Source organism: Vanacampus margaritifer, chromosome 2 (assembly GCF_051991255.1).
Source record: "Vanacampus margaritifer isolate UIUO_Vmar chromosome 2, RoL_Vmar_1.0, whole genome shotgun sequence".
In the NCBI taxonomy this organism is placed as follows: Eukaryota; Metazoa; Chordata; class Actinopteri; order Syngnathiformes; family Syngnathidae; genus Vanacampus; species Vanacampus margaritifer.
In genome coordinates this window covers 50,648,069-50,660,485 of record NC_135433.1, presented here as the reverse complement: position 1 = coordinate 50,660,485, position 12,417 = coordinate 50,648,069, and the positions used below count along the sequence as shown (strand labels likewise).

Below are 12,417 nucleotides of genomic sequence, written 5' to 3'. Positions count from 1 at the left end.
TACTCCTGCAAGCCTCTGGCCAATAGTTTTCAGACTGGATTCTGGTTCCAATTTACTGCCATCTGTCTGCGGATGTGATGCCATGTACTCATTATGTACGTGAAGAAGGGTGTGTGTAGTTTCATTTTTCTGGCAGGTGCGATTCAAAATGGAATTTTCTGTTTTCAGGAGCTTTAAGTCATATGTCACCTTGCTCTGTTAAGGGCTACACAGCTGATCGGTCGGTGAATGTTGGACAGAGGCAAAGACGGGATGCTAGTTCAGTAATAGGTTCATGTATCAGCATATCTGTCAGGAATGTAGAGTTCTGTCGGAGACAGCTTTCCGCACAGGATTGAGCGTGGGTGTTTGTGTTTGAGCTCAACCCGCGTTCACCGACCACATTTCATAAGGGAAGAGAGGAAATCTGCTTCATTTTTGCAAAGCTCCTTCATTCCTGAAGCATAGCATCTCCTATCTGACCACATCTCACAGTAATAAAAACATGCAGCAGCGAAGAAGTCAAAGATATTAGTCTTTTATTGTTTCTTTTGTTTTTGTGCTCATCTAACTTACTACAAATATGATATTGTTGTTTTTTTTTTATATATATATTTTACTGTCACACCAGGCAGTACTCCATGTTTGTTGTTGTAAAAGTCACCTCTTCACTTCTTCTGTGTTCCATTGCAAGGGCTGTATTCAAATTTCTGTGAGTTGCTTTACCGCTACGGCACATGTGGTAACTTGAATTGAGACCACAATATTCAAACTTCGATTTGGTCAACAAAACGTCCCACTGTGATCAATTACATTATACCTAGATAATTAATTTGAACCGGCCATAAATCCCTTAATGCTGTTTGAAATTATATCTACTGAAGTGCTTTTTTGGCCATCAGAATATACCACACATATTTTTCAACAAATTCCAAATTCAAGGTACTACTGTAGTCTAATCCGCCATACACATAATGTATATCATGCTCCGTTCAACCCTTAACCACCAGAGACGTTTAGCCAACATTGCAATGCAAAGAATGCCTTCACACGGTTTGATCCCACTATTTTTCTTCCAGAATAACAGAGTGCTCTTCAACATCCGCGTGGTGGGAGGATCATCGTTTTACAGCTACTTGTCACCGCAGGACAGTCGGCCACTCTACCATCCTGCTGTTGACAGGTCAGTGTGGAATGTGAATTCTAACTGAGGACAGTTTGTATTAAGTGACACAACCCCCCCCCTCCCCCTGAAAGCACCCAATGATGTCCCATGTTTCAGTGTTTTGCATAGTCTTTCGGGTGCAAATTATGCTAGCTGCTGAATTCTGTTCTCTGCTGTGGGCCTCACCTGGAGCAACTGCCAAAAATAGTCCATTTATATTTTTTTGTGTTTATGTGGAAATGGCTCAAGTTACATTTTTCACTGGCTGTTAAATAAGTTTACAGATAGGAATTAAATTATTGTAGTATTAGATTTAAAAAATATATTTGCTGGCCACAGTCCAAAGAAGAACAAGTATGACTATTATAAAAGAAAAACCCAAATATTTTGATAAACAATTCCAAATATTACCTGAATGCCGCTTTTCATTGGAAAAGATAAAAGAATATTGTTGGGAAAATATCCAGTATTTACCTTTATTATGCAGATTGTCACTAGATGGCGCTAGGGCACCACCCCACCATACTGTTTCCTTGTAGACAAAAAAAAACCTCAGAAAAATAGTTATTTAAGAAATGTAAAACTGAAAATTTGTAAAGTTACAAGAATAAATTCTGTTTTAAGCGAAAATTACGAAAATGTCTGTGCGTATATATATATATATCTGTGTTAAGATGAAGACTGAACGTAAGTTACATTTTAAAACTCAAGCAATGAAGTCATCAGCATTTTGTCACGTCTACAACATCAAAATGTACAGTTTAATGTGATTGTAGCATTTGTGTATCTTTTCCTCAGCAAGAACAGAAATGCGAATGAATCGCTTTTTATGTTGGATTTCTCCAGTCATCAACAAGAATATATAATATTTCATGCTTTTTACATGTTGAATTTTTAGTTTAAATTAGTTTCAAGATTTTCTTGAACAACTTTTTTTTGTCTTATATATTCACATATGGAGGGCCAAATCTGCCAAAATAAAGCAACTAATTAATAAATAAATAAGTTAAAATAAGACAAATATATAAATAGAATTAAATATCAATCAATAAAATAAAATGCTCAGCTTTTACTTATTTATTTCATGCTGCAGACAATGTCAGCATGAAATGCGTCATGAAATGTTATTCAAATGAGGGGGCGGTCCTAAGTGTGTCTTGGGTTGAATTATTTGCCTTTTGGTTGATCGACATTTTCCGGTTTTATTTTCACTTTTATTAATTTTTTTATTTTGGCATTTTTGGTCCTCCATAAATCACATGGATACAACAGTTAGTGAGGGTTAAACATTCTAACTTCATGTCTATACTCCCTAGAAATGTTGACATCTTGTGGACAAATGCTATATCAGATCTTCACGCCGTGATCAAATTTTAAAAATAAAATAAAAGTCTTTCTGATGGGTATAAATATAGTACTCAAACCTACTTAAGATTAGAGAGCTCCATCCAGTCCAGGCTGTGTCCGCCTCTCGCCCTAATGAGGACAAACGCTATAGAAAATGGATATATGTCACACTGGAAAGAAATCTGTAATAGTGTTGTTGCTGTCTTTTAGAGCTCTGAAACTCTGCAGCCCAGGAGGACCGCCGCATGTGAAGCTCATCATTGAATGGGAGTACAGAATCAAAGACTGGTAAATAGGCTTTAAATTGTCTTTTATAACTTCAACTCTCTGTGCGCTCAACTGAAATCCTATTTGCATCATGGGTTGTAGCCTGTTTGGGAATATTCAGGAGGAGGTGGTGAAGGATGCTGACAGTGTGAGGAATCAGCAGCAGCAGCATGTCCAGCAGTACAGCTGCACCTTGGATGAGTGTTTTCAGCTCTACACCAAAGAGGAACAGGTAAGTAATCTGTAAATAGGTAGCATATTTAATAACTTGTGACTCCCAATTTAACTATTATCACATACAATTTAGGCCAAAGGAAAACAATAAGAATTGCACTTTGTAAAATTCACTGCTTATAGCATAAATGGAATGGACCTCGTGACAGTGCTTTACTATGTCAAAGTGGCTGTGAAATGTTGTCAAAAGGGTCATTACAACAAGAAAGCTTTTAAGGCCCAGCAGACGTCAAGCCAAGCAACTGTTGTGCAGTGTGCAGGGTTCTCCGCTTCTGCAACCTCTTATAATCACTGGCTAATACACTACAATATACAAACTACAGTAAGATGTAACTATATAAGGATAGCATAGTGAGTGGCCAAAATGCCCGAGGGCATTCAATGAAATGGGCTTGTTATTGCCATCATCCTCTGAAATCCAGAATCTTGCCTTTCATCTAACCCGTTTCCTCCCTTTGTATTGTTATAATATTGCTACAGCAGCCAGGAAAAATCTGCGTCTTCCTTGAACACCCTGTTGTTTGTGGTTCAGTACAAAAGTAATACCATACAGCAGTGATCCCCAACCAATTATCCAATTTCACTTGATTTGATCCAAATATTATTTATAATTGCAATTGCCAGTGACATATAGAGATTAACAGTTTAATACTCTTACATTTGAATTTACAATATTGTACAAATGGTTACACAGATTATATAAACTAGGGGTGTAAGGTGATTAAAATTTGTAAACGTAATTAATTGCATAACTTCAATAGCTAACTCATTTGCTCCCAAAAATTGTATTTAAAATAAAAAAAATTAAATGCCCCTAAGACGTATTTATACGTTTTTTTTATGTTTTTATACAGAAGGCTTTGATGTAGCCTCTTAACTGCAAAGAACAGTTGGAGAAATGGTAGTCATTACACAAACGGCCAGCAGGTGGCAGCAGAGCAAAAGAGATCAACCATTGCCATGTTAAGAAAAAAAAGTTCATTTACTCACAATTCTAAATAGATTTGTGAATAATGATGAAACTTAGATATATTCCAATGTTAATTGCTGCAAAATGGAAATGGATAGAAATATACTTTTTCCCTGATGAAAGAAGAGACTCTTTTGGTAGGTTCCATGTTTTTATTGCAATAGAACACAATATTCTGTGGGCCTTGCAAAATCCAGTAAAACAGCCGGGAGTGAAGGGAGTTGCTTCAGTGAAAATGGCTGGGAGTTAATGAGTTAAGTCACGATTAATCACAATTTTATATCTGTTCTAAATGTACAATAAAATGTATAATAAAGTGTACTCTTGTTAACATAAAAGGGAAAAAAATATTAAACTAATAGAATAATGGTTGCATTTTTTATTCATTGATACAGTAATTTCATAATAATTCATAAAATTGAGTTAAAATTAAAAAGATATACTGTACTGTAAAGAACGAGTGTGATATTGATTTGTGTTGAGCTAATTTTTATGCCACTAGATGGCATAATTGCATTTATAAGACATTGGTGACAGCTCAGTGCATTTTTCTTTTCTTATTTAGAGCTATCTAATCTTTAACATGAAGTAACTAGTGAGATTCTGCACATTTTAAAAATTGTAAAATACAACTTGACCCCAGTCTCCACAAATATATGCATTATTATAAAATGTATTCTTGCTCAATTTTGACATGAACATGTCTGCTGCGTTGCGACTGGAACTAACTACCCCAGTACAGGCTTTCCAAGTAAGGGGCGGTCATTAATCGCGCATTTAAAAAAATGTGTGGCGTAAAAGAAACGTTACATTAACGCACTCATTTTGACACCCCTAATATAAACCAACCTGCGTAACCATTTGTTGCCATTCGTAGAACAGAATAAGTCATGCCTTCCTGCGAGTATATCACATTTGTGTTCAAATAAACAGGCCTTTATTTAGAGTTAATTTGCGATTAAAAAGTCTGACAAGAGCATCGTTATTTCAATAGTCATACTGTATTATTGTGGTTTGTTGCATCGTTTCTCATGAAACTAATTAAGGAAATGAAAATATTAGACATAACTCCATCTCGTACCTTCCAGCTCGCCCCCGACGACGCCTGGAAGTGCCCGCACTGTAAGCAGCTTCAGCAGGGCATGGTGAAGATGAGCTTGTGGACACTACCGGACATCCTCATCCTCCACCTGAAGCGCTTCAGGCAAGTGGGCGAGCGGAGAAACAAGCTGACAACGTTGGTACATTTCCCCCTGGTGGACCTGGACATGACGCCGCACGTGGTCAACCGTAACCACGGTCCGCACCAGCCTCCGCCTCAGTCGGGCTGGAAGCAGTCCAGACGGCCCGAGCTGGCTCCCCTCGACTTCCTGTACGATCTGTATGCCGTGTGCAACCACCATGGAGGGATGCACGGGGGGCATTACACAGGTCGGACATCAGTATCTTCATCATGAGTCTTCGAATTATTTATTGCGAACATGTGTGAAAATGACCGAAGAAAAGAACAGACAAAATATAGTTTTATATGACAAAGATCGTGATGATGCATTTTCTGAATGAAAATGCAGACGTCAAAATGGATGCTGTAACTCAACCTTGTTCTTACTGTGATGGCAGCCTTTTGTCGAAACTCTGTGGACGGTCAGTGGTACAGCTACGATGACAGCAATGCTGAGCCGGTTCCAGAGGGAGACGTGTGCACACGAGGCGCCTACATTCTCTTCTATCAACGAAGAAAAACAATACCGCCGTGGTCTGCAAGTTCTTCACTTACTGGTTAGACGTTGTCATTTTTCTGTTGGTCGATAGCTTCAGCCTTGGGATAGAAACAGTATTTTAATATTACTGAGGAAAGGAGGGTGTAGCTTTTGCAGCCAAGGGTCAGAACTGTATTAAAACAGTTTGTCTTCTGAAATAACGGAAGCTGAATGAATGATATTTATGTTTTGAGAGAAAAGGGACATTCCTCTTATTCAATGACATCACAAGCATCTATTCTGAAGCAAAATGTTCAATTCAGAGTTCAGATCATTCACAAAATTGCATCCTGGAGAATACATCGATGCATCGGATTCATAGATATCCACCCCAGAGATGAAATTGCTTATAAACAGTACTTGACATCTCTGCATGGGACAAAATAATTACATTTTCATTCATTTCAAAATGTCTTCTTTTTTTTTTCAGTGAATGGTTTTATTTAATTCAACCTTATTAACTAACCAGTAGGGGTTTTTTTTGTGACTCATGGTAGGTAGTACAGTACATACACTACTCACAAATAAGGATATTGGGCTTTAGGGTGACATTTTAGAATGAACCTAAAATTCACTAACTTTCACAGGTGACCTTTATTTGACCTTCAGTAAACTGTTTAATGCACATGACCAACTGTTCAATTGTTTTGTTTTTTAATTGCTATCAACAGTCCTCTGCATCTTGCTGTTCTTGGTAGAGAAGCACTCCATGTGCTTTTGGGTAAAAGGACGAGTGGTTCTTGGAAATTTAGTCCCCCAGTTGGCTTTTAACTTTCAGTGTTGTATTGAATTAAAAATAATAATAATATATATATATTTTTTTTTTAAAAGCTAGCAATGCTGAAAATCATCTTGACTCTGAAAATCTTTATAAAGAACGTGTGCACAATCAAATTCATGGTACAATCATTTTCAGGATGCTAAATTAAATTAATACAGCATTTGAGCCCCCAGCGTTTGGTTTAAGTTTGAGAGCCATCACTAACTTTCTATGGCCTTTGTTCCCTTACCTTCAATCCCTCTCACCAGCATCATTAAAAAAACAACACTTTTCTGCTTTCTTTCCTTCCTTTAATGCCTTTCCTATAAGAGCCTGACAATCCACTTGATTAAAACCCATTTTTCACAGTATTCACACTATGACATCATGAACGATAGCAAGATGACACCTAGCAATTGATCAACAGTACGGCATCATTGTGAGGCATAAACAGCAATTCTCAGCGGCCCATTAAAATACAGCGAGACTGGAGGAGACACAGAAGTCTTTGAAGTCGACGTTCTTAAACGTACTGTTTGAAGTTTTTCCGTTGCTGTTTATAAACACAACATTCAAAACTGATGCTCGAGGAAGTCGAGGACAGCAGCCAACCAGGAACAAGCGTGAAAACAGTCCACCAATCAGGAGCGGGGGTTGGGACAGACGAATTTGCATATGCAGACAAGACACAAGAATCAAACTCTTAACACGTCCGTGTGTGTGTTTGTTGATTCATGGTTCAAGCGCCTGTTGTGAATGTTGTCGTTTAGCTCCTTGCTAGACAACAAGTTGAGCAAACAGTACTAAAACTTTGGGCAATTGGAAATGAGAAAATCAAATAAAATGTGGATGGCCGGTGGGACACATTGTGGTCTTCTCCATTGCCACCATCTCCAGAAACTAACTGCAGTTTCTTTCGTCATCTTGCAGGTTCCACCAGCTCAAACACTTCCGACCACTGGCTGGTGCGGCTGACGGGGGGCAGTGACAGAGGTGCCCTGGCGTCAGCAGCATCCATCTCAGGGCCTCCAGCGCCCATGCAGCCTCCGGAAGCTACTGATCGGCCAGTGTTTGGAGAAGAATCCCGCAAAGCTGCTGACACAAGTGAATAGATGGCATTATGTCTCGTGTAGGGATGTTGGATACTAAAGATGTCACCACTGTCTGCAATATGGTGATATCGCAATATTAAAATTGCCACGCTATCGCCGTCGTCATGCTACGATATTTAAAGCACCACATCTCCATCAGCAAAGCACAGCATTATGATACTCTACACTGCTGAGGCCAGTTGTTACTTACGATGCGCATTGTTTACAAAGCAATTCAAGATGGCGGAGGTCGGCGACCGTACTGGCATAGTGGCATGGATATAGCAGAAAACTCAAGAGGTTAATATATATAGTATTATGAGATTTTTTATATATATATTGTCAACACCACCACAATATCGTGGTAATTATCATATCGTGAGGTTCGTATCGTGATAATATCATATTGTGACATTTTAATATCGATACATCCCTATTTGATACAAGTTTTTTTTTTTTTTTACCGATACCGATACTCCAATTTTAAGTACCGGTACTCACCGATGCTGATACCAAGTACCCGTATCATACTTATGATACATACAATTTCCCCAAAAAACAATGATAGATCATTTTAATAAAATAAAAAAGACTTATATGTCCCAACTGTAGCCAATTTCCATGAAATTAATGGCAATTATATTTTTTCAATTTGCTCATAGGTCATTTTGCATAGAGCACATAATAAAATGAATTTCAAAAAATAGATAAATGAAATGAAATAAATGAAAAAAATAACCACTTCAGCCTTTAGTTCCTGACTGAAAAACAACCACAAGAGCCAGTACCGATACCAATATATATCTGTCGCCAGTACCGATACCGTGAAATGTTTCCTGGTATTGGCCTGATACCGATACCTGGTATCAGTACTCGCCCTTCCCTAACTCAAACATTGTACTAAGCCACCATGCTAACATATTTCTTTTTCTTCCTCCAGATGGATTTGAGTCCAAACCGTTTGTCCGTGGGACCCAAGCAAGGAGTGTCAGCATGAGATCTCCAACAAAGCCCAAGGAGCCTTTCAACAAAGTCCTGCCGCTGCGATGGTCCTTCGGAGCCAAGGAGCGGGTAAAGCATTCGGTGGAGACTCAATCCGGGGAGCTGGTGGAATATCTTGAGTCGGGCCGCCGCCCGCGATGTACCAAAGACCCGATTGTTGCGCTGGTGGCCACCCCGCCGCAAAGGCATGCCCAGCGCAGAGCCTTTGAGGGCGCACAGGAGTGCAGCTCACCAAGCAGGAGTAGCCTCAGCTGCACGGAAATATGCTCCTCCCCTAAAATCCCAGGGGGACAGAGCAGGCCTGCTATGGGGAGACACATGGGCAACAATGTCATAGGCAAGGATGATGTCTCCCTGAGGGTGAGGTCACCTAATAAGAGAGCCAGGCAGGAGCAAGGCAGGACTTTGGATGTCCAACTTCAGAGAGTGGCTTTGCTAGGAGCACACGTCAGCAGTCATAGTGCGCCTCCGAGCAGGGATTCCACGCTGAGAAAAAACAAAGTCCATTTCGGGGGGTGCACCAGATCCCCGAAAGATGCGTTAGTCGTTCAACCACAGGCACAAAGGGGGCACGAGGGTGAGAGCCAAGAGAGCCTCGTGGCCTTTTTTAAACCGGCTTTCATTCGGAAAGACGTCCCCAGATCGCCACTGGCGGATCACGACAGACGCGTGAACGGATATTTGGGGAAGCTGGCGAGCGGCGATTTCGCCAAAATGTCCTTCTCCAACGGAACGTTGAGCGCCTTGACGAAAGACGAGCGGAGGGCCAACGTGCTCCCCGGCTGCAAAGTCCAGCTGCTGAACGGACAGGCCGCGTGTCTCCACTGCGCCGACATCAAGCGCGCTCACAGCTCCAGCAACATTCAGACCAAGATGGACGCCACCTTCCACAGGTGCGCCTCGCTGCAGAGGAACGGGGACATCACGGCCTCGCACCGCGGCCTGATCCCGGACAAGCCCGCTTTTGCCACTCTGCAGAGGACAAGATTCAGTACCACCTCCTTGGGTAAGCACAGACCCCGACAGCTCGGAAAGTCTAGGTCGTTAAACAAAACAAATTAATACAACTAAAATTAAGAAAACATTTTAAAATAAAAAAATGAGAGTCTAAATACGTTCTATTTAAAATAAAATAAAAAATGCCCCTAAGACGTATTTATACGTTTTTTATGTTTTTATATGCTAGAGCATACAGAAGGCTTTGATGTAGCCTCTTAACTGCAAAGAACAGTTGAAGAAATGGTAGTTATTACACAAACGGCCAGCAGGTGGCAGCAGAGCAAAAGAGATCAACCATTGCCATGTTAAGAAAAAAAAGCTAATTTACTCACAATTCTAAATAGATTTGTGAATAATGATGAAACTTAGATATATTCCAATGTTAATTGCTGCAAAATGGAAATGGATAGAAATTTACTTTTTAAACTCATTTGCGCCCAAAAACTTATAAATCCCAAATTGTATTTATACGTTTTTTATGCTAGAGCATACAGAAGGCTTTGGTGCAGCCTCTAAACTGCAGAGAACGGTAGTTATTACAAAAATGGCCAGCAGGTGGCAGCAGAGTATATGAGATCAACCAGGGCCATGTTGTAAACAAGCTGATTTCCCCACAATTTAAAGCAGATTTGTGAATAATTATGAAATTTAGCAGAAAGTTATTCTGATGCTAGTTGCTGCAAAATGGAAACCAGATACATTTTTTTCCTCATGAAAGGAGAGACTCTAATCTTTCTTTTGGTAGGTTCCATGTTTTTATAGCAATAGAACACAATATTCTGTGGGCCTTGCAAAATCTGTCAGAATAAGCAGCTGGGGGAGAAGGGGGTTACTTCAGTGAAAATGGCTGCGAGTGAATGAGTTAATTAAAAACCTGATTGAAACGTACTCAAAAACATAACTAGCAAACCCCCTTAAAAAAAATTCGAGTTGAATTTAAAAAGCAAAATTCAAAATAAAAACTCGCTATAATGATAAAAGTATAAAAACTATCATGAAAAATCTAAAATTTGGATATAACCCTGTTGTAAATACAGGTGCACTTCAATACAAACTAATATTGTGGAAAGAATTCTTGTAATGTGGTTTAGGCCACTTTGAACAGTGTTATTCTTGTTCATTGTTGTTAGCATAAAAAAAAATGCTCATTTTGTTCAGTAACTAATCTCTCACTCTATTTTCCATCAGTGCCTCTGTGACATCCCACAATGAATTGCGGTCCCTTAGTCTTGCAGGCTGAGACGTCCCCCGCCGAAAGCATCGCTGGAAAGGAGTGTCTTCTCTCCTCCATTTTTACAGTAGTACTGTTATTTCTTACCTGTGTGTGTCTTAAACTTAATCTATGCAGAGTTGAGTTACTGCTGTCCTTTGTAGGAATTGTGCCGTTGGACTAATGCGTGAATTTGGAATACAGTGAACCTCCGCTTTGGAAGGGACAGACAATGTCCACAAGATATACGTACGTAAAGAAGTACTTCTCTGTAAATGAATTTGAACAAAGTGGAAGAAGGCACCATGAAAAAGTTGTGAATTGTTGAATTTTTCCAGTAAATAACACAGGATAGTTTCAAAAAATAAAATTGGTGAATTTGTGTATTGTGAAGCCCTTTTTATGCAGAGGTTTGCTGTATTTGCAAAAGCTGAGGCATGTGTGATACATCACACATGGAAAGAGGAATAGGTTATACTTGCTTTTCTACACTGAGTGAAAACAATGCACTGTCAATTGGCTGGTCAATCATTATGTTTTTGTAACATCATTGCACTTTTATAAATGGCATATTTTCTTACAGGACTTCATTTGTATGTCCTTCCAAGTTGAAGAATAATGACACTGTTCTAAATTTGATTGTGTTGTAAGTGGTCCAGGTACTGTTTGAAAAGATGGTCTGTGGGTTTTATGAGGGTGTACAGATGAACCACAAAGTATTTGGGAAATAGCCTGACTTGGTTTAGAAGTTCAACTTTCTCTATGAAAGACTCTTTGCTTACGCCAACAGAATTTGTTTTATTTATTTTTGCACCCAGCAGTGTGTGTTTGTGTATTATAATTGTTATAACCGCAATTACATTAGATGAAGTCTGAGCGTATGTACAGTAATGGTAGTCACTGTTAAAGTTCAATAACACAACATACACAAATGTTAGTGTTACTGTGAAATACTGTACTCAACTTTATCTGAAGTAGGAGGAAAAGCACAAAATTGAAGGTGCTCCTCAAGCGTTTGAATTAACCGTGCCCACTTGCTAAAGGCTTGTGCTGTCTTTCCTTTTCAATTTTGTGTTTGATACATTGCAAAAGTGCCACAAAGGGAATATTTGCATTTGGGAATGTGAAGGAGGGACCCACTTTGCAGCACTCAACACTCTTCATCAAAAGAAAATGAATTATATTTTATTACTAACTTTTTTTACAAGTCTACATTTTGTACTGACATGTAATGTCAGAATTTTCTCATGCTATTATGTGGGAAAGGCCGTGGTTAAACTGGACACAAAACACAAAAGTCCCTGTATTGGACTTTGTATATCTGCTTCATGTTCATTTTCTGGATTTCACATTAAACACATTTTTTTCTCACAAATGAATGGATTTTTGTACAAATTATTTACAACTTGCATAAAATGTATTTGACTTGACCTCTCAATTGTGCCTGCCCAGTCATATTTAAAAAATAATGGCATGGTAGTAATGATTTTAATTAACATGAAACTTTCTGTAACTACGTACACTATGCACATTTTTGCATCAAATGCACATTCTGTCACGCGGACACATAATTTCTAAAATTCTGCAGGGAATATGCTACAGCAATACTCATACTGAGTACATATATACATTT

At 39.1% G+C, this 12,417-nt stretch overlaps 1 protein-coding gene across 1 annotated transcript in view; it reads left to right on the top strand.

Moving 5' to 3' along the window:
* usp43b (ubiquitin specific peptidase 43b) overlaps positions 1-12,163 on the top strand; it is a 79,604-nt gene extending 67,441 nt beyond the window's left edge. The window contains exons 9-16 of the mRNA XM_077559044.1: positions 1,059-1,162; positions 2,702-2,779; positions 2,861-2,990; positions 5,051-5,393; positions 5,583-5,741; positions 7,413-7,586; positions 8,514-9,581; positions 10,763-12,163. Coding sequence (XP_077415170.1) covers positions 1,059-1,162; positions 2,702-2,779; positions 2,861-2,990; positions 5,051-5,393; positions 5,583-5,741; positions 7,413-7,586; positions 8,514-9,581; positions 10,763-10,773 — 2,067 coding nt within the window. The 3' untranslated portion in view covers positions 10,774-12,163. The remainder of the gene's footprint in view (positions 1-1,058; positions 1,163-2,701; positions 2,780-2,860; positions 2,991-5,050; positions 5,394-5,582; positions 5,742-7,412; positions 7,587-8,513; positions 9,582-10,762) is intronic.
* Positions 12,164-12,417: the final 254 nt, after the last annotated feature.